This window comes from Apiospora marii (assembly GCF_038362585.1).
Source record: "Apiospora marii strain CBS 49790 chromosome Unknown utg000003l_segment0_segment0, whole genome shotgun sequence".
In the NCBI taxonomy this organism is placed as follows: Eukaryota; Fungi; Ascomycota; class Sordariomycetes; order Amphisphaeriales; family Apiosporaceae; genus Apiospora; species Apiospora marii.
In genome coordinates, this window is record NW_027117374.1 from 5483037 (window position 1) to 5508023 (window position 24987).

At 51.9% G+C, this 24987-nt stretch overlaps 8 protein-coding genes across 8 annotated transcripts; 3 read left to right on the forward strand and 5 right to left on the reverse strand.

The window, feature by feature from the left end:
• Positions 1-105: 105 nt before the first annotated feature.
• Positions 106-757, reverse strand: PG985_005258 (uncharacterized protein; the record flags this gene model as incomplete). The annotated part of the gene is made up of 3 exons (XM_066825027.1): positions 106-194; positions 269-290; positions 404-757. 3 exons carry the CDS (start codon positions 755-757, stop codon positions 106-108), a joined length of 465 nt encoding a protein of 154 aa, XP_066688187.1.
• Positions 758-1015: 258 nt separating this feature from the next.
• Positions 1016-2753, reverse strand: PG985_005259 (uncharacterized protein; the record flags this gene model as incomplete). Its single annotated transcript, XM_066825028.1, has 3 exons — positions 1016-1024; positions 1285-2039; positions 2081-2753. 3 exons carry the CDS (start codon positions 2751-2753, stop codon positions 1016-1018), a joined length of 1437 nt encoding a protein of 478 aa, XP_066688188.1.
• Positions 2754-4011: 1258 nt separating this feature from the next.
• Positions 4012-7475, reverse strand: PG985_005260 (argonaute; the record flags this gene model as incomplete). The annotated part of the gene is made up of 7 exons (XM_066825029.1): positions 4012-5622; positions 5685-6275; positions 6335-6486; positions 6549-6778; positions 6833-6969; positions 7027-7158; positions 7215-7475. The coding sequence occupies 7 exons, from the start codon at positions 7473-7475 to the stop codon at positions 4012-4014; spliced, it is 3114 nt and encodes a 1037-aa protein (XP_066688189.1).
• A 1018-nt stretch (positions 7476-8493) lies between these two features.
• On the reverse strand, positions 8494-10710 carry PG985_005261 (uncharacterized protein; the record flags this gene model as incomplete). Its single annotated transcript, XM_066825030.1, has 2 exons — positions 8494-10528; positions 10613-10710. The coding sequence occupies 2 exons, from the start codon at positions 10708-10710 to the stop codon at positions 8494-8496; spliced, it is 2133 nt and encodes a 710-aa protein (XP_066688190.1).
• A 1015-nt stretch (positions 10711-11725) lies between these two features.
• PG985_005262 (Nucleoporin) lies at positions 11726-12846 on the reverse strand (the record flags this gene model as incomplete). Its single annotated transcript, XM_066825031.1, has 3 exons — positions 11726-12491; positions 12682-12697; positions 12777-12846. 3 exons carry the CDS (start codon positions 12844-12846, stop codon positions 11726-11728), a joined length of 852 nt encoding a protein of 283 aa, XP_066688191.1.
• A 1833-nt stretch (positions 12847-14679) lies between these two features.
• Positions 14680-16464, forward strand: PG985_005263 (uncharacterized protein; the record flags this gene model as incomplete). The annotated part of the gene is made up of 4 exons (XM_066825032.1): positions 14680-14956; positions 15014-15321; positions 15374-15507; positions 15561-16464. The coding sequence occupies 4 exons, from the start codon at positions 14680-14682 to the stop codon at positions 16462-16464; spliced, it is 1623 nt and encodes a 540-aa protein (XP_066688192.1).
• A 586-nt stretch (positions 16465-17050) lies between these two features.
• Positions 17051-19060, forward strand: PG985_005264 (uncharacterized protein; the record flags this gene model as incomplete). The annotated part of the gene is made up of 2 exons (XM_066825033.1): positions 17051-17371; positions 17435-19060. The coding sequence occupies 2 exons, from the start codon at positions 17051-17053 to the stop codon at positions 19058-19060; spliced, it is 1947 nt and encodes a 648-aa protein (XP_066688193.1).
• Positions 19061-20423: 1363 nt separating this feature from the next.
• PG985_005265 (uncharacterized protein) lies at positions 20424-24111 on the forward strand (the record flags this gene model as incomplete). The annotated part of the gene is made up of 9 exons (XM_066825034.1): positions 20424-21835; positions 21909-22087; positions 22140-22217; positions 22274-22359; positions 22415-22467; positions 22520-22624; positions 22682-23048; positions 23245-23736; positions 23794-24111. The coding sequence occupies 9 exons, from the start codon at positions 20424-20426 to the stop codon at positions 24109-24111; spliced, it is 3090 nt and encodes a 1029-aa protein (XP_066688194.1).
• Positions 24112-24987: the final 876 nt, after the last annotated feature.

The window sequence follows — 24987 nt, forward strand, 5'->3', positions numbered from 1 at the left end:
TCGCCAAGGGCCAATCGTACAACGGCCCCTTTAAGGGTTTCCAGACGCTAGGTGTGATAGATTAGCAGTTCGTATCTCCAAATCAGAATAATGCTAAAATTTAGCCTACTTGACGTAGATGAACCGTTTGTTCGTATGTGGCCGCGACTCATCAAGCTCGGTCAAAAGAGTGTCGAATGCCTGTGACGTCCCATCTACCAGGAAATGTCAATTTGTCCATATGCTTTGGATCTCTTCGCAAGTGTTCCAATCACAGCCGGCCACTTACCGACATGAACTCGGGTTGCTGGCTGTATGATGGCGCCAGTTTTTCGCACCTCAACTTGGGGAAACTTGGGGTGCCGACGGCGCGTCTTACACATTAGCTCCGTTCAATCCGATAGCTGCAGACCTGTAAACTCACCAGAACACTGAAAACGTGGACAGAAGTCGCACCGAAGTACTCGAGCAAACAACTTCCGATCTCGGGTACATATGTGTCTTCGACCTTTTTCTTGTCTTGAAACTCGTGGTACTCCAGGGAACTGGCCGTTTCGATGACGGCGAATCCGTTCTTTTCGAACGTGAAGGAAGCTTCCCTCCCCCTTATATCCTCAATTAGCGTAGCGACCCTTTCTTTACTGTAGTTGCTCCGAGGTACGTTTCCAGTCCAGCTCTCAATCTCATGGGCAATACTGAAAGGCTTCTCCAAATCGTAGAGGTCAAGACGCTTAATGAAGTTTAGCGACGCGACGACGTTATTCTTCTTGTTTTCCATTGTGGATCGTGCGGAAAATGGAAGGAGGATTTGGTTAGGGGAAATGATCCAGGCGCTTCCCCGCAGAGAGATAAGCAATGTCAAGCAACCACAGCCGCTGCAGGCCCGTTAACAGCCGTGCAATCTGGCCCAATGTATACCAAGTCGCACACAACATTACCTACCTACCAGAGCTCCCTCGCGTATGGTGCAAAGCGGTAGCAGGAGGCGAAGACGGCATTGAATCACGTGCATGTCAAAACTCGTTGCGACGACAACTTATGTGTTCTGCGGTTCAGTAGCAAATGCGGCTAACGAGAAAAAGGATCTGGAAAGTCCGTGAAAATTATACTTCAGAACAACGCTCCCAATTTCGCATCTGCCTCATCAAACTAATTGGAAGACTCTATGATACGTTTCCTAGATCTACAAGAAAAAAGGCGACCGATGCATCTCTTAGCATAACCTGTATCCCAGGCAAAGACGACATAAGAAAGAAAACAAATAGGAATAGTAACCAGTACCCATAATCTGAACCCCCAACTAACGTTGTCGATTTGAATGAAATTCATCCCAAAGACGCTGCTGGTAAACGCCAAGGGGACATATATCGCCGCGAAAGCGGTAAACTTGCGACTACTCTTGCTCAGTGTGATGCCTCTCTCTGCATCCTCAAAGGTGGCTTCGCTAGTCATGCTATCCAGATCGTGTTGACATCTGGACATGAGATCTGCATTGCTGAGAAGTAGGTGTTCTAGGTCAGTCTTGAGTAGCTTCCCCGTTGAGACGTCGCCGCTGGCACCTTCTGAGACGGCCGCAGAATGCCAGTCCAGATACTGCAGTATGTCAATGATATGGACTCGGCGTCGACGGAGCATCCGGTGGGAGTGTAAGATGATTCTGCGAATGTCCGGTATTGACTCCCGTTTCCGAGCTACGGGCACAGCATGCGAGTCCGGGATGCTGTCTTCAAGCACAGTAGCAACCATGTCTAGGTAGTGTGCCTCTGCCGCACAGAAATAGCGAAAAAGAACGACCAGTGAGTCAAGTGGGCGAGCCGGAACGTCCGCTGAACGAAAAAGTTGCTCATATGCGGGTCCCAGTAGAGAGGCACTCTGTTGAACTTCTTCACCGGAGTGATCCGAGCCATATGATGAGCCATCTCCAGTGTATTGGCATATGCGCCAAGGATGAAGCGTAACCGGCCGGAAATAGATGTTATTCATGACAGATGTCCATGGTCCCTGCACCCCATGCTTCAGGTCTGCCGCTGCGTCTGACCAAATGATGACTTGCAGGCACACTGTTAGCATGTTCCATTGAGGAGAGGTGTGTGATCTTTACCGGCCCAGGGTGTGCTCTCATCCGACGAGTCGGAAATCTGAACCGTCACAAACTGCTCGAGGCTAAAACGGTGCATATCATGGATCTCAATCCGGCGCACGATCGAATCGCAAACGTGCCACCCTCTTCCCATTCGTAAGTTGTGGACGTAGCTGCCCATCTCATCTGAGAACTGCTGTCGTCGTCGCTGCCAGTTGAGTTGGCCAGAACCTTCCATGAAACTACCCACCGACTGGATCGACAACTGCAGGATACTGTGCTTACTCGACGGCAAGGTGTAGTGTGATGGATGCACACTAAGATTTGCTATCTCGTCCATCATAAAACTCAAGTGCGCATCGAAGAAATCGGGGTCGATCCCATATCCTGCTCCGATCTCTGCCAATTGACGCGCCGATGGGTAGCCCGCCATGAAAAGAAGGCGATTAGACCTGTCTGGGCGAACCTGAAAACCGTCGGCCGGGGTCTCTTGCAAGATGGAATCTTTGCCGTATGAAGCATAATGGACACGAATGAACTGTCTCAGTCTTGCCTCATCCGCAGTTGAGTTCTGCGTAATATCGCCCAAGAAGCTTGCTAGTCTTCTACACCTGCCTGCAAACAATGTCGATCTGGGTGAGCTTTCTGATAAATGCCTTATCCAAGCGATATAATCATTGATATCTGGGTCCATCTTGAGAGTTACTCTTGCCTGCCTTATCGACTTTAGTTTCTCTTTGCGTATCTTAGTGGGGGCGACTTACTCGCTAATAGGGGCTCGTACATATTATCGTTAGTATGACATACGCTGCTCACAGGTATAGCATACATAGCGTCAATTTGAAAGTACAAAACTGATAGTTGAGAGTCTCGGCGGAGAGTGACTTTAATGGAACCCAATCACCGAAATGGCGTGATTATTCCGGTAAGGCCTCAAAGAGGCCAGGCTCTAGTAGCTGCGTATGGAAACCCAGGGATTCTGACCTGCCTCCGAGGCTTTCTCATGTGATTGGATCATGCATCTGCAAGCCAGGGCGTCTTCAAAGCAGGCTGTCAGCAAAGCAGGCTGTCAGCAAAGGATTGGGAGGGGAATCTTTGATGCCCAACCCAAGTAGCCAAGGTTGATTTTGGGGTAGCTAATGCATCTGGCTGGAGGCCACCCTGTAAGCTGCGATAAGCTCGAGGCTGAGTGTAAGGTGGACATGAATTGCAGCAAGTCAGTAACAGTTCAAGGCTCGCATCTCATTGACTTATCAGATGGGAACGTGTTTTTCGCAACATCACATATCCGGCCATGGATAGGTTGCTTCCGCAGCCACGTGCACATGAAACAATAGGCGACACAGTATTTCACACATATCTTCACGTGGTGGTCTTGCAGTTCGGTACTTGAGTGGGTGATGCGATAATGTTCATTCGTGAGCTATCTATGGAGGGCAAAAGTCCATACCGTAAATGTCTACCGCAAGCAGCTCCAAGACTGTGCCATCGTGCTGTTCATTACTGCATCTGTATACCACTGCTTCCAGTATACCAGCATCTTTACCAGCAAGGGCATCTTGAAGCCTATGCTCCGGGTCAGGCAATAACTAAGAATGTATTGATCGACCAATTCACCCAGAAGGGGTTTTCGGTGTTGAAACGAGGGACGGGATCGGTGTTTGAACGAAAGACGATAGTTGGGATCAGAAGAGTCAACAAGCGAGTGTGGCAAAAGAATGGAAAGAGGAAACTTGCGAGTCCTCGGCATCAAAAGGCACTCATGGTGCAATAGATAAGTGAACGAGTGTAAGAAATGAAGAGTAGACGCCTAATCGAAACATAATACGCACAGCTGCCACATCAGAGCACGGGAGGTATTGATTCACAAGAATCAAGACATAATCGCCAAAACTCCAGTCACCGTTCTTGGACCCTTAGCGATCTTGGGTGACAGAGGCCTGAGTAGGAATCTAGACAAACCACATGACCTGCTCGATGCTACTGGACTCATGCCGCAGGAGCGTAGAATCTCTCATGGGGAGAAGAGGCAACGGGTCTGGTAGCTGTCCCGCTGCCGTCGGCGGAGCCGGAGGCTGCAAATGGGCCACAGCACGCTTCGAAACTATGTGAGCGTAAAAGGCGGCGGGGTGAAATGAGACGGGCAGGGTGGAGCGACAATACTGGTAGCAATGATGAAAGATCATGCGTTGAAGATCATTTGGATTGCATTCGATCTCGTCTAGGATGACCTGGTAGTGGATGGGGCGCGAGGTGCCCTGAATGGCGTTGTGGGAAGTGAGGAAGAAGTCCCAATACTCCGGATGCGTGGCCCCTTGCTCCACTAGCAGGCCCGGCTTGGGGTTGTCGTTTTTGTCAAAGTGTTTGCGGCTCGCAGCCGACCCCTTGTTCGGGTCCGCGTTGAACATCCGTACGTGATGTCGCTTAGTGACGATGATGACCGTTATCTTGGGTGACTCCTGGATCTCCTCTATAAAGGTTTCCTTGATGGCTTGTACCTCGGTGCGAAGGACGTCGCGGAACTGGCCTGCATCCACGCCGTCTCGGAAGAAGTAGAGGTGATCGGGCCCGCCTCCCTTGAGCCTTTCGTGTGTGTTGTGCTCTTTGCGCCACCGATGTATGAAGCGAGGCAGCAGAGACTTCATCGTATCCGGACGCACCATCTCGGTACGGACTCCGTTGGTCTGACAAGCAGCGCCGTATTTGATGGCGCGTGGATCAATCGATACGGCCAACGCAGCCATAGAAGCCTCGTTGGTTCCGGGGGGCGCGTGAGACACGTCGAGACCAATGAACATGGTCTTCGTCGAGAAGTAGCCGGACGTTTTGTTACCCCCTGCGGGTCTTGCGTAACAATTGACACCCCCCAGCTTCGCATTGACCTTCAGCGACACATTGCTGCAGTATTGACTAAGCGCGTTGGGACTATTCTGAAGATCAATCTTTTCCCAAGTCATGACCTGAGAAGGAATCTTCAAATCGCAGTCCATAACCTTTTTGATCCGGTTGTAGACCTTGATGTGTCTCTTTGGCAAGAGGAAGAAAACCATTTGTACAGGTGCATCCGGCTGGTATTTCTTTGCCTTGCCTTCTAGTATCTTGTACATCTCCTTGATGCGCTGCTCTGTCAGATCGGAAATAATCTTGAGATTCTCAATATGTTTCGCTTGCGTATCAATCGCGACACCAGCATGCGACTTGTACACGTTCAAAAAGGTGGTGAAGAACTCTCGGCAATCAGCTGGTGTTTTGGTGTTATCGCAATTGATAGCCATCCAATTCTTGAGTGGCTTCCCCTCATGAAACTTGATATTGTTCAAATTCCATCGATGGCTCTCTGGGACGTCAAGTTTTGTACGAAACTCGAGGGCCGGCCGACTAAGGATACGGCCATGGGCGCGAAGCATGCCCCCCTCGGTGTTGATGGTGACGCCGAATGCCTTGAGGTAGTCGTCTTTATCCAATTTAAGCTCTTTGACACTTCTGGTAATATCACTGTGTCTCTTATCCGGGCGGGAGATGGCCGCCTTGATCATCGCTGAGGTCTTCCAGGGAATAGGTTTCTGTGTTAGCAGACGAGCACTGCTAATTGTGACAGGGTTTTTATTTCCTTCGTGGGACTTACCTCATCTGGGAGAAGCTTGGAAGTATACCGCTGCATCGGGGCGAAGTAACATACTTCAAACGGGAAGTAAACCTCCCCATGAGGTGTTTTGATGAGCGGAAACTCGGGATGCTGGAGTGTCTTCCCGATCGATCGGAAATGCGCCTCGACCGTGGAGCTGAATTGCGATCCATCCTCTCTCTTCTTCGTAAATGAAACATTGGTCGCATCCGCGCCGTTGGGATACTTCTTGGCGTCAAAGAAGATGCTACCCACCGTGTAGATCTTGTCCTTGTCGGCCTTGCCGTGGGCAATGGTGAACTTGGTCCTTTCGAGTCGCCGCAACATGTGGAAGGCTTCAGACATGCAGATATCGGTACCTCGTCGGACGGGCTTCAGTTGTTGTGTGACATTCTGCCAATTAACTTGGGCGACGCGGTCATGGTCAGTAAGGTATTCGAGTATCCAGTCGGCACCATAGCACTTACCATCGAAATCGCTCTTCAGAAGCATATCCATAGCTGCCGCATGCAGAGTGGACCTGTGATTCCAGAATGCCGTGTGAGCAACATCTACATTGACACACATCCGGATGTGTTCGGGGTTCATTGGCTGAGCGCATCCATCATCATTAGCTCAATCCAAAGACATGGTAGTCGCTATGTGCTTACATGCATCGGTCTGAACGCGGCATACGTGCCCGTTATGACTTGCGTGTGTTGACCCAGCTTCTTGCTAAACTGGGGTCGTTTGCTGTAGAAGCTTCGTCGGATAGGAGTAAGATCCTTTGATCGTCCTTCCCGCAGCAGATGATCGAGGAAGTCTAGTATAAGGGGGTAAAGTGTCAGCTTCTGCGCAGTCTGCACATCTCCCTTTGAAGCTTACTGAACTGCCTCGTCGTGACGTCGTCCCACTTAGAGCCGGGCTTGCTAGTGAGATAGTCGTCTAGCTGATTGAGTGTGAACGAGGTGGTCGGCTTGATAGTTAATGTAAATCGGTCAGGGGCCTGGGGATCTTTGCCGCCCTTGCCGCCCTTGCTAGTCGAAGAGTTCTGCTGCTTCTTAGGAAGAATGACCGGGATTTTCACCCCTTCCTTAGGCAACGGGTCAAGCGACCTGACAGAGGTTAGCCCAACATTATGTATCAGAGAGAGCTTCGTTTTATTATACCATGCCATAGCTCGGCCATCGTAGATCCAACGTCCCAACTTCTTGCTGTGTTCTTTCAACCACTTTTGGACAGTGTCAGAATCCCAAAGTCGTTTGGCTAAAGTCTTCGAGTCCTTTGGGTTTGGGGCGGCCAAGACCTAGGTTCCGTGTTGGTCAATTTGCCAGATTCGAACAGATGAGAAGGCGGTACTCACGGAGAACTGGAAGACGCTATCCTGGGCTTCGGGTAGCTCCGTTACCTGGTACATGTTGACAAGCAAGTTCACAGTCGCCACGAAATCGTTATTGTAGCCCGGTCGTTTTGTGAACTCGGGATCCGAATCTCCCTGCGATGTTCAGTGTGAGAGCTAAATTACACCTCTGTCAAATGCTGAAAACTTACAGTGCGGAATGCGCCAGGTGGCAAGTCTACTAGTTTCTTAAGTTCCTGCGCAGTTATCTCTTTCGGAGCCTCGGGCATCTTGTCCTTGGAACTACTAGCCTGATCATCTGAACCGCCAGCCGGTTGTTTGCCCTTGTCGGCAGTTCTGTCAGTCAACGGGGGATGCTGCGCAGGCGACTGAGACCCGCGTTGAGATCCCTGACCGGGTCCGGACCCCGACGCGCTGCCCCCACCCGCGCCGCGCTTATGGCCGGCAGACATGGCGAGCGAAGGGGCTTCTGCGCGACTCGATGCTCACCTGGGTCTTGGCTCTGTTGAGCCCAGACGGTGAGTAATTGTCAAGAGTAGTAGGTGTCAGTGAACTGACGTCAGGATTGGATGTGTGCGAGCGACACAGAAAGATAGATCACAATGCGATGGTTTCTTCCAATGTCGGGATGGTGATGGAGAGGAAGAAATTTCAGGGCCTGGGCTGCGAAAGAAGTGAGTATAAGTACTGGAGGGCAGTGAATGCCCCCTTATTTGCCTTGAGTCTGTGTCCTAGGCTGAACTCGTTTGCTGCTTACAAACTCGCAAAGAGGAACAGGATCGTGAGAGTGCAGCACTATACATTACGTTAGTCATTTGACAATTCTCTTGAGACAATTGTTTAAAGAAGCTGAACAGGAAACGCTGAGTTGTGGCTCTCAGTAATCAATTATGAGATTGGGTTTCGTGATGTTGCTCAAGGGCGGTGATTATTCTTTTCCGTATGACAGCCAACCCCTGAAGCGACGATGTCAACTCATTCCAAGATCCGCCGATAAAGAGTCGTCCTTGGTAGCTGACATAACCACGAAATCAAGTCGTTCAGCAACGACAGACTCAATGATGTCAACGATAGTACAAGGCTAATCTACAGAGACCAATCGGGAACCAACTCACAGGATGCATTCCAATACAGGGGTATCATAAACCTTGGATAGCAACTTCAGTCACATCCATTTTAAAAATCACCAAAATCAGGCGTAGAAACATGCCGCAATGAAAGCTGCGATGCCGTGATATTCTATGTCGCGACACTAGAAACATGATATTGTGGCTACTGACCCCCGAAAACATCCACCCAAACGAAACAAGAAAACCAAACTCCAGCGCTTGCCATTGTGTTGTCATGATGGGCCAGAAGAAAAAAAAGCAACGATGATATCAGGCAAAACTCTACACCGTCCAATTAATTTCGCGAGGGGGCTTGTATCTATCCTGTAAACCCAAACGGGAAAGGGGCTTGTTGCCTGCCTCACTTGCTGCTGCTGCTGGCCCCCTGGTTGTTGCTACTGCTTCTCTCCCCGTCACCACCCTCAGGACTGGGCAACTTCTCCGCATACGCCTCCAACTTCTTATCCTCACTCGCCTTACTCTCCGTGCTGCGACCCCGGTTACTCTCCTCCTCCGCCTTCTTCGACTCACTGCCGACGTTGCTGCCGGGCATATCGCTCTTCAGCCCCTCAAACGAATCCGCGTCGTCCTCGCGGGGCTTCGCATCATCCCCGCCAAAAAGACTGCTCGCGGCGCTGACCTCAGCGCTGTCGGGGCTCGTCACCCGCAGCCCCAGCTTCTTCTCCTGGGCCGGGTCCTCGGCGTTATCGCCCTTCCAGTCCGCCGGCTCCATCTGCGGCACCGGCGAGCCGACAGAGGGCTGATCGATCTCGTCCCCCGCCACCCCCCCGTTCTTGGCCGCCGCCGCCTCGGCCTCGGGGCCCTTGGGCACGACGCTGCGCCAGACGACGGCGATGCGGTCCGCCGCCCGCGTGCCCTTGCGGCTCGAGCCCTTGATGCCGTCCATCTTGTCCCAGTCGATCTCGAAGACGCCGTTGGTCTCGGGCTCGCCGTCGCGCTCCGGGCCGTTGCCCTCGAAGAAGGCGTTGAACCAGACATGCGCCACGGCCGTCACCATGGTCAGCCCCATCGACGACGGCGCCCGGTTGCGGCGCTCCAGGTCGATGTTGACGTCGCTCGTCGGCAGCCGGATCGGCTCCTTGGGCTTGAAGATGACGGCCTGGCCGCCGGGCTCCGGGTCCACGTTTTCCTCTTCGGGGGCGGCGCCTGCTGCCGCTGGTTTCGAAGACGAAGAGGCAGAAGCTTCCGCCTCCTCCTCGGCGGCCGTGTCTTCGACGAAAAGGCTGTTGGATTTCCGCTTCTCTTGCTTCTCGTGCTTCTCCTGCTGCTTCTTGGACTTGCTCCGCATCGGCATCTTGTCCTTGATGCTCATGCTGGACATGTTGCGCGAAATGAGCTTGGGGGTGTGGGATCGGGACGTCTTTTGTTCGGGCGCCTTCGACGGTGTGCTGGATCCGGACGCGACAGGCGTACTATCGCCGCTCTTCCCGACAGGAGTGTCAGGACTCTTGGCGACCGGCGACTGGACCGGCGACTGGCCCGTGAAGTTGGTGCCGTTCTGCGCGTCCGTCTCGCGCGCCTCGTCGAGGATCTGCTTCTCGGTGCCCGGGCTCATGCCGTACCCGGCCATGTCGTAGAGCGAATCCATGAGCCCCGTGCTGCCGGGGGCGCCGCCCTCGACCACGAGCCGCTCGTCGCGGTGGAACGTGTGGAACACCTTGATCTTCTTGCCCTCATCCACAAAACCCTCGACGCACAGCTTGACGCCGTTGCGCAGGCCCCAGACGTGCACCTCGACAATCTCGAGCTCGCGGTCGACGTACTTCTTGCCGCCCTTGGTCCAGCGGTCGACGTAGCCGATCCAGCGCAGCTGGCTGGGGATGCTGACGCCGGGGCCGAACTTGGGCCGCATGCGCCGCTCCGTGAAGCGGGCGAGGGCCTGCTCGGGCGTCCAGCCGCACTGCGAGATCAGGTAGCTGCAGGCCATGGACCCGCTGCGGCCCTTGCCGGCCTTGCAGTGGACCACGACGATGCGCGGGTTCTTCTTGTCGGTGCCCTTCCAGGTGTCGAGGACCTTCTCGAGCAGGTTGTGGTTGTCCGTGTTGGCCTGCTGCCGCCTCTTCTCCTCCTCCTCGTTGGGGACGCCGATGGTCCCCGGCCCGCCCGCCACGCCGTCCGCGTCCAGCTCGTTGCCGTTGAGCCAGTTGCGCATGCTGGCCATGATCATCGGCACGAGCCGGAACGGGGGCGGGTGGTGGTCGGGCCACGGGTAGTGTCGTATTCTATTGTAGACCAGGTTGTCGGGATATCCCGTGCCCTCGGCGCGGAACTCCCATATCGCCCAGTCCTTGCCGTGCTTCTTGCTTAGGAACTCGACGAGGCGGTCGAGGGGGTTTCGGTAGGCGCGTTGCGGGTATGTCTGGGACGGGCCGGATCTGTCGCAAGCAGGCAATTGGTAAGCTGGTTATTCTTGGGTACGGGTGTGTAGCATTATTGTCATCTTCTCGGTTTGAACATACGTCGCGACTATGTTATCCGTAACATAGCATAGATCCAGCCCCGCCTCGGGGTGTTTTGAGCGCGGCCCAGCGACGATTTGGCGCAGGAGGGAGGCCATATCGATAGGTACAAACAGTAGCGGTGGGAAATGGATGGGTATCTTGGTATCTTAGTGTCTGGGCGCTAGGTAGAATAGAGGCACAGCAAGCAAACAAGAAAAACGAAGGAATGGAAGAGTCACAACAAAGAAAGATCTATGTCGTTCTATTACTTTGGGTAGATGTGTCAAAGTGTCGCGTGAAATAGAAAGGCGCCGGCTGTCAGTGCATGGAGACGCTGCTGATCCGGTTTATGCTGGACGGAGTCGATTAACGGGGTTCAGTTTAGCTCGTTGGCTACGGGACGACGTCATGCGACGTGGTTACAAATTACATCATCTAGGCCCCCTCAAGCTTCAATCCAGCTTGCCAGATGGGCTGATGGGCTGATGCTCCCTATTGTGGAATCTCGATTAAATTACCCATCTTACGAGCTTGGACCGTATTGTGAGAATCCGTTTCCAAACTGGTGGACCTAGACGGGAATGTTGTATGTATATAGTTGCAAATTGAGACGAACTGGGCGGTCGCGTGATGATGGAATTGGCAGGGATCGGTGACAGCGTCGATCAAAACGTGGGACACATCATGGATTACAGCTCAGATAATCAAAGCTGCAACATGCAGGCCACGAAGAACAGATACCAAATAAGTATAAAAATCAACATTTTATTTTTTACTGGAATAACAGTGACCAATATTCATGTTATAGTACGCATCTCTGAACTCCCCCCTTCCAGAAAATAACAAGGAATGCAACAGTCAGATTTACACGCTCCTGGTACCAACCATACCCTTTTATCGTCATCCGTTCCGCAGCCGCTTGCCCACCACCCGGCAAGCGTTCCCTACACACTGTCGCGTCGTGCGTGGTGCATGGTGAGCCGTAGCCTATATCTAGTCACATCCGGAAAATGCCGTCGATGCCAACTTCCTATATTCCCAGCTAGGTCTTTCTCGTTATGTCGCCGTATCACTGAGGGAGCCCAACCAGTTCAGGTTGCACTCCGAGGTGAAGAGATCGGGTCCTGTCGCTTAGGACGTCTTCTTGGGGGCAGCGGAGCCGTTGATGTACTTGCTGACATCGGACACATCGTGGAACTGGCGGGCAATCTGCTTAACGGTGTCCCAGATCTGTCTCGCGACAGGGGGAGTGTTCTGCTGGCCGACGAGAGAGTCCACACGAGCCTCAACCATGCTGAACGAGTTCTGCACGTGCGAGCTCTGGGAGAAGCGAGCGCGGAGGAAAGCGGTGTAGAGGGTAATCAGGATCCACGACCGGCGCTGGAAGAAGATGGCAGAGATGAAGATGCGCACCCAGAGGGCGATCTCGAGGGTGGACACAACCGACATGGACATGTCGTAGTAGCTCTTAACGAACTGGCCGATAGCATCGGCAATGGGGTTGCTAGCGGGCTTGGCGTTGGGAGAAGCACCAGCCGCGGGCTTGACGGGCTGAATGGTGGGGATGACATTCTGGCGGAGGTAGGTCGCGACGTGGAAAACAGAGTAGATGCCGTAAGGGAGCATGGCGAGGGGGTACTGGGGGCTCAGCAGCCAGATCAGGGCCATGATCAGGTACTGGACGTTCTCATCCGAGAGCAGGCCGATGGGGCCGCCGGCGGGGTACTTGGCGCCGACCTTTTGGCGGGCGCGCCATGTCTTGTAGACGACGATGCCGTAGGTTATCGCAGCGGCCACAAAGGCGGTGCGGTAGGAGAACTGGGCCATGCGGGCATAGTAGTTCATTCGGATATACGACAGGGAGTATCGGAAAATGCATAGCAGGAGAACCAGGTGCCTAAAAATTTGCTCTTGTCAGCTCGCGGTTCCTTGCTTTGGGCCACTTCCGTGTGCGATGTGCGGTTTTGCGAGCAGACGCCAACCAAGGCTCTTGCTTTTTCTTATTTTGAGGCCACGCGAAAGGCGGTGTCGCAGTATCGCGAGAGGGCTGTGGCAGAGCGGAGAAATCATGTCATGTCTGTACATACCCGGCAAACCAACCGACTGCAGAGATAAAAAGTTAGAACTGTCGAGCAGAACAAAGGGATTATGGAGTCGAGTTCAACAATAGAGGCATACTTACACTGGAGTGTCTTCATTAAGGTCAGGACCCTTTCCTGGAGGGGTAGGTTGGCACTTGGTGGAGGAGCCATTTTTGACGCTGATAGTGATGCGATGGGGAGTTCAATAGGATAGAATTCGTATTAAGCGAACTCAGTTACGATTGAAGATGCACGAAGGCGCTGTGCTAGTTGTGCAAATAGGAGGGCTGCGGTCGACTTGTCGAGGTCGTCTTTTGGGGGAGAAAGGTAGGTAAGGTTGAAGAGAGGTAGGATTGAATGGTGAAGATTAATGATGGAAGCTTCTCTGGTGGTAAGGTGGCTGGAGCGGGAGGATGACGACTGGACGACCGTGTTCAACTCACCCCCAAGCTCCAGTTCTGTACCAGGGTACCTTCTAGCTCTTCAGATCTTCTCTAGCGCCGTGCTCACTGCTCATAGCTGCTCCTCCCCACCTGGCCCGGCCTCGCGCTGATAGGCGGGCGGCTGGGCTGCTCCCCACTTTGCAGCTAGCCTGCTAGCATCTCTGGCTCCCTTGTGAGTTGTGACGGTGCTTCGGGTTCGGCACTGACCTTCTTCAGTTGGCGCTGGTCTCCCTCTCCCTCTTTTTGCTGGGTTTCCAGGTTCAACTCGGTGGGCAATCCCGGGGTCGGTGCTGAACTGAACTACTGACGAAACATGACCCCTCGTGCACTCTTTTTTTTTTTTTTGACAGCAATAGATTGAATGTTTCAATTCCATCAGTTCCAAATCCATCATTTTTGGCCATCATCACTGGGGATTACTGATTAGATAGGAGGTTTTCGTCATGGCCTGCAAGGACCTGCAGCTCCGTGACCAGTCAATTTTCGTGCGAAACCAGTTTCCCTGCTTGTGATGTTGCGAAGCGATGTCATCTACCAAGCCACACAATCGCCAAAGCTTTTCGTCATCGAGCCGCGGTCCCCCCACTGTAAGCATCGTGCTACCCTTAGCTCTTCCGCTACGCTCCCTAGGTTAGTGCAAGCACATTCCAATCGCTCAGTGTATTGGCCAGAGACGAGATGAGTGTTACTTTTTACGGGCCTTGGCCTGCCTTCATAGCTATCTACATGAATATACTCGGATACAAATCGAGGTATGTGTCGTCTCGAATCCGTCGGTGGATTTTGCTATGGTTAGAAGAGGCGATTCCGGAAAGCCGATATGGAAACCCGACGCAAGCTGTTGATTAGCCGGCCGCATCAAAGGCTGCGTGCAACCGCCAAATGCTATCTGGTCACGCGAGCATTAGTTGTTGAAGTTCAGCCCTACATACCTGCGACACCTAACTGCTATCTTCAGGAGAATAGCATTATATTTACTTATGAAGTCCGCCCTTGGGCTTTCGAGATGATATTGATTCTTCTTTTGGTCTCTCACAGTGCTACCTATGTACTTAAGCGAGTAGGCCCAGAACGCTTCTGCCAATACTTCATACAACATGAGTGAGACCTGACGCCCGACCATTACACAGCCCACTAGCGCTAGCGACTTCCCCAGCACATGGCAACTCCGATTTCGATAGAAGTGTGCGACTATAGCGCCGGTTCAAGTCACCGAGGCTCACTGCGCATGGAGGCTTAGTCTGTATTGCAGCCTGGGCATTGCATATCTTTCCCACTCCGGCCCGTAAAGGTGTGGGCTGCCCCCCAAATTCACTCGACGCGGGTGGGAGTTCCCGTTGACCGTTGCGTGGTGTTCTCCCCCAGACCCCTGTTTTGACAGTAGGATTCTGGCAGCCCCTTGCCCAATCAAGTGATGACCTCGTAGGGGCATGTCGACATGGTGGTCTTGGCCGCGGGTGTGTCTATTAATAACATACAAACAACCGCCGTTGGATCAGGCTTGCAGCCTTTCGCATCTTCTCTTTTTTTATCCCCAGCATGAGCCTGACACGCACTTTCGATGATCGCTCGAGGGCAATGCTGGACTTGTTGCCGCCACCAAGCCCTTTGTGACGGAAGGAAACCGACATGCGAGCGCTGCCAAACCAGCGGCCTCGAGTGCCTGGGCTATGGCGCTGAGACCCTGCGGGGTACCGACGACGCCAACGCGGGACCCAATCAACAGATAGAGCCACCGCCGGTTGTGGAGGAGCACCCCTTGCCGGATTCCATCCGACAAAGCCCTACGCCGACTTTATATCGCCGGGCGCAGATGATATTCGAAGGACTGGACTACTGTGTGTTTTCCATTCGACAATCTCGTCTTGACCAATAGATCGCTAATAAGCCTCCAGTCAACAAACTCATCAGTCCCAACGTTGTCTCGGATGCGTCCCACTTCAACCCCTACATAGTCAACTTGCAGCGACTCGACAGCTTTCCCGATCACTATGTCAAGGTTCTTGTCGCCACTGCGGGCTTTCACAGGCTTATGACAGCTGGCCCCGAGCCTACACCCTCGTCGGCCCTGATACAACGCGACATCGATGTCTTCGCCCTTCGAAGCGAGGCCCTGGGTGCTTTGAACGACCAGCTCGCCCATCCGGGGACCCAGACGAGTGATGCAACATTACTGACAGTGGTGGCTCTCTTGATCACCTCGGTGAGCGCTAGCACCTTCTGAACTGATATTGGCCAGACGCTGACCATAGTAGATGCAATCCTCGGCCCATACTGAATGGAGAGCCCATCTAGAGGGCGCCAGGCGCATCATCCAGCTCCGAGGTGGACTCAAGAAGATCATCAAGGACAACCCATACTTCAAGCCCATCTTGATCTACTTTATCATGTGGGTGCGGGATCGCAACTCTATGTTTACTCTAACTAACATGGCCAACCCAGGGCTGATGTAATGGGCGCTACGACCTGCTCATCGAAGCACGAGAAAATGTCTGTGGCGACGCTGATGGCCTTGAAGTACTGGGAAATCGAACCCAACATCCTACGACTACTGGCAGCGACACCCAACCCCTGTCCCGAGGAGATCTTCCAGTCCATCATCCTGATCAACTATCTGCGCACGATAGCTCGAAACGGCAAGCTGCGGAAGCGGAGACAGTCAGGCACGCGCATGGTCCTAGCCAAGATCCTCCGTTTCTCGCCGACCGAGTACGCCGCCCGCATGCACAACTTCACCGGGTGGAAGACGAACGGCAAGGACGTCGGCTTCGCCAGCAGCAGCCCCGAAGAACCACACCCCCTCCCAACTGCGCCCGGCCCTCAAGCGAGCGGCACCTCCTCGAAATCGTCCCCAACCTCCGCCGGGTCGTCCCCCAATAGCATATCGGACCAAGACCTCTGGTTCAGCGTGGCGGCCGTCTACCACGCCGCGGCCCTGCTCTACGGCCTTCGCACCCTCGTCATCGATGCCGAGGAAGCCGACGCGGCCCTCCTCCTGCCGGAGACGACGACGGACATCGTCGCGCTCCGCGAGGAAGCCTGCCGGACGCTGACCGACACGCTGACGCCCGTCTTCTCCGACGAGGACGCCATGTACCGCATCGGGAAGCTGGTCATGTGGCCGCTCTTCATCCTCGGCACGGAGGTACACTACCGCGACTCGGCCCGGCGGAGCTTCTTCGTCGACGGCTTCACGATGCTGAGTCGCACGATGGGGATATTGGGGCCCGTCGGGGCGATTGATGAGCTTACGCACATGTGGGCGGTGGACTCGGAGAATCGGGAGGGGGCTCGGGTGACTTGGGATGATTACTTTGAGGGGAGACCTGATTACATTGTATTTTAGTCCAATCATGAGGTGAGAGCGGCATGTCCTTGCTACTTCTTGAGGTCATACTCCCATTACAACAGTAACATATTATCGAGGAATGCAACATGGAGTGAATCTTGGGCTTCTAAACTGGCCTGTAGCCTTTTTCAGCGGACTCCGACCGATGATTGTCGTGCTACACAACATGCGTATCCAGGGGCTAAAGGCTGCCTAAAGACGCCACATTGGGGGCAGTGGCCTTCAGCTGAGAGGTAGAGAATCGGGATCGACGCCATCTACGTGTGGTGGGGGTATCATATTAGCTATTCTACCAATGTACTTTAGAGACGCAAGGCTGTATGTAGATCGGCTGGCTATGCGAGGTGACGTGAGAACCCAGAATGCAGGTTTGCCTGATGTATGCGATTACAGAGTCCTAAAGCAGTGCAGGATTGATAGTACAGATTAGCTGGTGATTCAGCTATTCCAAAACTAACTACCCACCCCCATTCGACCTTGAACTTGAGTTTTCAGTGCCACTTTCTTGTATATGGGCCAGCGTCCTCAACAGATCCTACCTCCCCAAACCCAATTTTCCAAAATATATTCCTTTACTTGGACCATGGCCATTCCTAATGCTGGCACGAGTCCGGATACATCTGCGGAAGTAGATCATCAGAATACACTGTCAGTGAGCGGCCCCAGCGGCTATGCTGGTGACCAAGACGAAACTACCAACGACGATTACAATGACAAAACCGTCGATGAAAATTATAGTGCCAAACCCTTGATCGCCACTTCTGCATTCTTCAATGGACTTCTATTTGACTGTGTGGCTGTTATGGTCCCCATTGCTTTCCTCATCTTTGCTATCATCGGGATTCAGTCCAAGAATAAGGAAATGGGGCAACGAGAGGAGACTTTGCTGAATGTTGCTCGCTATGTAAGTAATGCTCCAATCTCAATTCTACGATCATCCCTGTTATTTACTGACGGACTCGGCCAGTTAGCTACTGGTTTCCCCTACTGCTTCGCCATGGTCTTTGGAAGAACACTCCAGACCGTTATCTCCTGGCGCATGGAGAGGGGAGCTGATTGCCTCAGCCATGCCTACTTAAGTCGGAGTCTGGCTCTTGGCGGTACACTCATTGCTCCATTTCAAATCCGGCTTGGGCACTGGTTGCCAGTTCTTCTCGTTATACTATGGGCCTTCTCTCCTTTGGGCAGTCAGGCGTCACTTAGGTTCATCTCGCTACAGACGAGAATTGCGCACACTCCATCAAACAGCCCTGTCGTGTACCCCTTTCCACAAGCAACTGATAACTCGGAATGCGGGAACTGTCAAGCAGATGCTCATAACTCAATGCTTTTGGCCGCGTTCCTATCAATTCCGAAAACTGGGCAAGCTTTTGAGGACAGTTGGGGAAACATCAAAATCCCTTTGTTGGAAGACGGCCATGGTAGAACTGGTATCAATGGGTGGGAGACTGTCACGTGGCAACCCGACCTACAATACACCTCACTGATAGGGGTACCTCTTTTGTTGCCACCTGACCATGGCAACATGACTTTCACCTTGGAGTCGTGGTATTGGGGACTGGAGAATACGACCGTCTGGGAAGCCAACTCAACTGCGCCATTACTTCAAGGCTTACACGAGTACAACGGAACGACTCGGCTGCATAACTTTACAGGGTTGAATAGGTTATGGCAATTCGCTATTCCGAGTTCCACGAACACAACATCAACTGGACCGATCCCACTTACCTTCGAGACCACAGCGGGCGATTCTCTGACCCTGGACAACTCTTTGAACGTTTCTTACACCTATGGCCCCGGTACCGGAACTGTGCGACTAGATGCTTTACTTGTCCAAAAGCCCGTCGAGCTGAACGTGACCTGCGCATTTTCGTCGTGCAACGTCACCGATGTCAGAAAATCAACCATGCCCCCAGAATACGATTATGGTTCTGATAGGGACCACCTCATCAACTGGTTCTTCACGCACTTCAAAGGGGCCTTTCCCCTTATGCATACAGGAACGCCATTCAGTGGCGCCCTTGAAGCTTACCTATATGACTCAACAAGGAACCCTTATAACCTCCTCGACTCGACGAACACATGGATTGATCTGACAAATATGAGTGCTCAAGTGCTCAAGCGCCGGTTGACCCAGGTCATAAACACCTACTGGATCGTGGACAATGAGTTCGGCAATGCTGCCGGTGGCTTCAATGAGAGTTCCAATACATGGATGAATGTGAGATCCGCCGTCAAGAACGCTACTGTCACCACTGCCAATTTCCAAGAATACCTCCACTGTGACGATAGGTGGGCTGCGGTTCTTTGCATATCCAGTATCATGTTGCTGTTGGAGGCTTTGGCCTCGACCATCCTGAGTTTCTTCCGTCTGGCGCCCGACTGTACGGACTTCCTCTCGGCCTTGACGCTTAACGACGGGAGGCTGATACTCGAAGGCGGCTCTAGCCTGGATGAATACGAAAGGGTCAGGTTGCTGAGGGATGTGAGGTTGAAGGTTGGGGATGCAAGGTCATGGGAGCAGGTTGGGCAGACAATCATTGCTCAGGATGGGCACGTAGGAGACCTGAAGAAGAAACGCTTATACTGGTGAACATTTCGAAGGGCGGGAAGCAAGAGTATGCTGGTTCGGTCAGCATACAAGACAATAGTGCATGGTGCTGGCGTGTACCTAGTGTTGCTTGAAACCTGTATGCCATATTCATGTTCTTTCTTGATTTTAGAAGTCATGTCAATGCCACATTGGATTGTTGAGTTCTCAATATTGAATTTTGGTCCAGCAAGACGACAACCCAGAGACGAGAATGAGAATAGGTACTTGCCGAAACAGTAAAGTCCCAATCCAGCTTCAGCACTTTCTGATTGTCTTGTAGAAAGGAAAGCCCTAACCAACTGAAGCCCCGATGAGAGTCTTCTTGAAATCTACCTACTGCTGTTGAATTGATATCTGGCAGCTTTCCACCCACGCAACACAATCAGTGGCAGGAGTCACGATACAGCAACCACAATCCCAGCAACCCACACAGTTCGGCATTCCCAATCCGCATCCTACCTCAGACTTTACCCACCACCATCTCGTAGCACATCACCTGCGTTCGTGCTACTGGGTTGGTACTGCCTGAAAGTATTCACAACGATATATGGACTGCCAATGCCGGCAGGCAACGCATTTTTTCTTCTATTCAATTTCAGATATCTGACTTTTTCCTGCTCAAGGATGTGACCGCACTCTTATTTATTTCCCTTGACCCTCAACCTCACAAACGAAATCTCACCAACATCTTTCACCCTCAGCTGCTTGGCCTCAGCAAGCCTACAAATTTTGCCCACCAACATCATCTATTACAAAAGGTCTTGGGCTTGATTTTTCTGGCAAACACCTTCCCAAACTACACAATCCATCTCCATTGCCCTGGTACGATCCAGTCTTGGTCGCTTTTCTCTGATGATGAACCTCACGACTGCCAATACAGGTTCATAAAGATGTGCTTGTAAATTCTCATACAAGCACAACTCGAGAGTTTCAACATAAACTCATACTAAAGCAATTGTCAATTCTCTCAGGTAAGTCTCAATTGGGAAGCCTTGGGAAGCCCACATTCCCAATGTGCATTTTCTTTCTCTCCATCAAAATAAATCCTCGTTTTCGTAACTTGAGGAGGACGTCTTCATTCCCACACCACCTTACCCGACCATTGTTTGCTGACCAAACCCCAGCCACTACTTCATTCCCCTACAGTACTTGCCACCATTCCCAAACTTTACCGACCTTTATTGGGTGGAGTGAACGTGAGTAGATTACGATACCGTGAACCGCGACTACGAACACGGGTTTCAAGGGTGGTCACCTTCGTACCTGACCACGCAATGTCGACCACGGCTTCCGACCAAACAAATCTAGGATAGTCGAACACAGAAAACCTCTTCGCAACCCAAAACGTCGATTGAAGACCATTATGGATTCGACTGAGGACGACCCGCTCGATTACCTCCCCGATCATCGATCGCCTGATAGGGTAATCGATCCTATGGTGCCCGGTGACAGCATTTCACAGACGGAACATGCGGATTCTGCTTTAGAGGCTAAGAGACGGGATCGTCAGGGCAGCATGTTTGTCCCTGAGCGCACAACTACCTCGCCTGAGCCGGACCAAGCGCGTATTAAACAAGAACCCGATACCGACGGAGGACTTGAGTCGCGCATAGAAGCGGAAGAACCTATCGATGATCGCAATCTACAAGAAGCGTCTACTATGGCCCCGCACGACGAAAATTCAGAAGGCGATCCCCCAACGAGCAGCAACGACAATGGAGAGTCCGAGTCTTTCTGGGCCGTCGAAACAAGGGAAAAGAACCCGGCTACTTCCAACCACCCAAAACAAGGGAGCGACGCCCAGAACATTGCTGAGTTCAACCTACTCACCGAGGCACTGGAAGTTTGGTCTTCACAGAAGACCAAACATGAGGCCCAACTGAAACAAAACCCAGGCAATCTAGTCGATATGAAGATGCTTGAGTTATGCGAAGCTCAAATACAGGAGACTAGGGACAAGCTACGTGACGTCGAAACTGGTATGCAGACTGAAGATCTCAACAAAGAAGCATCATCAGACGCAGTGTCCAGCGATAAGGCGAAACCTCCGCCCAGAAGACGCGGAAAGGCCCCCAAAACTATACAGGAATACCATGAGCGCGAAAACGCGAAGATCGAGCCCAAACGAAATATATTGTTTGAGAAACCCAGTACCGATCACCCAGCAAAGCGACGTAAGACCAAAAAAGGTCCCCCCAAGATAACCCAGCGATTCAAAGACTTGGTTAGTAACCATAGCTCTGATGATAGCATCGATGCCCCAGAGACGCAGCAGAGCACCTCTGAAAGCCATGGGCTGCCAGACGATACAGAGAAAGACGAACAAACCAAGATTCGTGAGGAAAAGAAAATGAAGAAGGACATCGGTCTGCTCAGAGCTGCTGAACGAAGCTTCAAGGGCAAATGTAGAGCTGTTGACGAGTCCAAATTTCCTGTCACCAGATGGGAAATTGATGGCGTCAAGTCAAGATTGACCCACCACCAGCTTCTTGGTTGCCAATGGATGCTCGGCAAAGAGCACGGGAAAGACCGTGGTGGGATTAACGCTGATGATATGGGAGTGGGCAAGACACTTCAAGCCCTCGTCTGCATTGCCCTCAACGGACCCAAATCAGATGACCCAAAGCCAACTCTGATTGTCGTGCCTGCGAGTGCAGTCTCTCAGTGGATGGACGAAATTCCAAAGCATCTTGACTACGACAAAAATTTCACCTTCACGCATTTTCAGGCCAAGAAGGGAGAAAATCAGAACACCCTGGAGAGAATGAATATCATGTAAGTCGGAAGGTGTGGCGGGTATTCTCATTCGTACCTTTTTGCTGACCAAGACTTGAAGACTGGCGAGCAGTTCAGAGGTTGAAAGAACGTATCGGACCACAAAGGTGCAACATGGAACGGACTCGCCCGGCGATTCGGGTGAGGAGGTGGGAAGCCAATCTGATAAACACTCTGGTGTGTTGTTCCGAATGAAGTTTTTCCGGGTTATTTTGGACGAAGCCCATTCCATCAAGAATCGGAATTCTGGGAGTAAGTACACGATATACGATGGCAAACCAACTTCACTAACATCGAACAACAGCATTTACCGCTTGTCGTGCTCTGGATGCGAAGCACAGGTGGGCGTTAACGGCTACACCGCTTCAGAACAAGGTGGAGGGTACGTTCCCATAACCTTCCGCCGATCGATGCCATTCCTTACTGATATTCGAACAGAAATATGGCCATACCTCGCCTTCTTGCAGGTGCCTTGGCTGCCATCCAGACAGGATCTCAAGCAAAGGTTGAATAACCTAGAAGACGTAAGGTTGACACAGAGAACCCAGTACGAGAGTCGCTACTAATAGTTAATGACAGCCGGATAATGACAAATGGCTCACTACAATGTTAGACGCCATTATGCTCCAAAGGTTGGTAATCATCGTAGTATGATTTATGGGCTAGAACTAATCCCTTTTTCAGAAAACAGTCATGTGAAATTGCCGGACAGAAAGCTTGGGATGCCAAAGGGAAGCATACCTTGCACATCTGGATAGACCAGACAGAGGAAGAACGCGTCATATACAGGTAAGCCTCAGCTCTCGTTTATCCGCATGTAACTGCTAATATTCAAATTGGGTATAGGTATATCGACATGCGTTTCCGTCAGATTGCTCTGCAACTCCAAGACCAGATGAAGCAAGAGGGCAAATCTGGTAATGTCAATCTACTTCTGACTCTGCTTATGTACCTTAGACAAGCGACTGCCCATCTCTTCTTACTTGAATCAGCAATGAAGAGCAAAATGTGCGGCGAAGACATTCGCAACTTGCAGGAAAAGGTCAAGGGACTTGAAAAGACGCCGCTTCTCCAACAACTTGAGCGCTACCACAACGAGGGGCCCGGACGTCAGCTTAATACAGATGCCCTACTGGGTATGATGCTGGCTGAGAAGAATGACCCTATTTGCCATCTTTGCGGTTTCCAACTGACTGATCCGCGACAGAACAAAGTAAGTTTCATAATCCCGTCCAAAATGACCTATTAATTAGAAAACACAGTGTGGCCACACGTTCTGTCTAAACTGCATCGAGACGGAGATCGAAACCGCCAGCGAACGGGACAATGCCAAAGCTAAGTGTCCAATCTGTGGAATGAGGTTTCATTTTTTGATTCCAGTAAAAATTCCGGACTCGACCCTAAGCCAGGGAGAAGATCAAGCAAAATCCGACCAACCTTCTGCCAAAGACATGGCCGTATTAGCGAAATATGGCCTTACCCCAGAGAAAGCAGCATCTTACAACCTCCTGGAACAAAAACGGAAGCGCCGCAATGACCTTCGACATTGTACCAAGAGGGGCAAGGACGATAAGAAATTGGGAAACGACTATCTCGATGTCCAGCCTCGCGCGAAGGCCGATGATGACATGTTTCTCAATGCCTTGGACAATAACTATCCCGAGCCTTTGACCACCAGTGCCAAGACTACGAAGGCAATATCTATCGTCCTCGAGTGGCAAGAAGAGGCGCCGGACGACAAGATTATCATTTTCACACAGTTTGTGCAACTGGGTCAGATTCTTGGTCGCATGCTGCAGGCTAAGGGGATACACTTTCTCTACTTCTTTGGTGAATTGTCCAAGAAAATGAAAGACGCAGCAATCGCCAAATTCAATAAAGCGAAGGGCATAAAGGTCATGGTAAGTTAAGTCGCTTGGTAAGAGTGCCACTGGCAGCAAGGCACTGACTTGAAGCAGATTGTATCCCTGAAATGTGGCGGTACCGCTTTGAATCTGCAGTGCGCCAACCGAGTCATCATGGTAGACCCTTGGTGGAACGAGTCGATCGAGAACCAAGCCGTTGGTCGAGTATTTCGCATGGGCCAGACGAAGGATACTTATATCCGGCATATTATGGTCAACGACACTGTCGACAGACGCATTTTCGATATGCAAATCAGCAAAAGGGAGGATATCGGGCATGCCATGAACTGCCAGGACTACCTCCGTATGCTTGGGAGCGCCGCAGAGGACGAGGATGACAACCCTACCATCGTGGCCGATACCGATACCTAGCCGACATTCGTTGCCTATTTGCCCTTCTTCGCACCACCGGCGGATTGGCGAACCTGTAGAGAATATGTAACACGGAGAGGAAACATTATTTTCACCGGGCAATGCTGAGTTCATTAGATTTCTGAAGAGGCTTCTATGTCCGCCCGAGTCACCTTTCTTCGGGCTTGTCTCGATGATTCATGGCAGGCTCATGCAAGCGCTCAGAGGATGGGCATTTTACCGAAATTTTCGCGTTTTTCTTCATTCAGTACACACTTAGCTCACATTTATCCCGATCGTGGCATTCACGAGAACATTCAGACGATACCAACATAGACCAATAGACTTGATTACATAGTCCCTGATGTGTTGCTGGTGGTGTGGCTACTTTGCAACTCCAGCCTGAAGAGGAGTCGTTACAGAGCATCGTGACACTTCAAGTTACCCGAAAGATTACGTCTTTGACAAGTAGAAAAGTGAGTTGATGTGTAGGACGAAGTAAGATAAGCCCCTCGACTACTTGAGACATTGAGCTGACAGTTTCCAGCTCGGTTTTCGGTTCTGATACGGCCTTTAAATGCCAATCCAGGTTTGTGTAGATGCAGACAAGTTCTGGGGCCGCCGGGCATTGGAGCTGATTAGCACTGCAACGGTCTATTGTGGGCTGTCTTCATATTAAAGCAAGCCATGGATGGTGCAAAGCATGATGCATAGTCCCGCGGGCGGCGGAACGTTCGGGTCGCACGATATACATCAGCTCACGGATGACGGAATTTTATTACCAAAGAAGTAGGTGGCCCTGCGGCTCGGATCATTTGCGTTGGCAATGATAGTTGGATGATGCAGAGCTGTGCTATCACAGCTGCTCACCGTACAACGCGAGATCCACCCGACCCT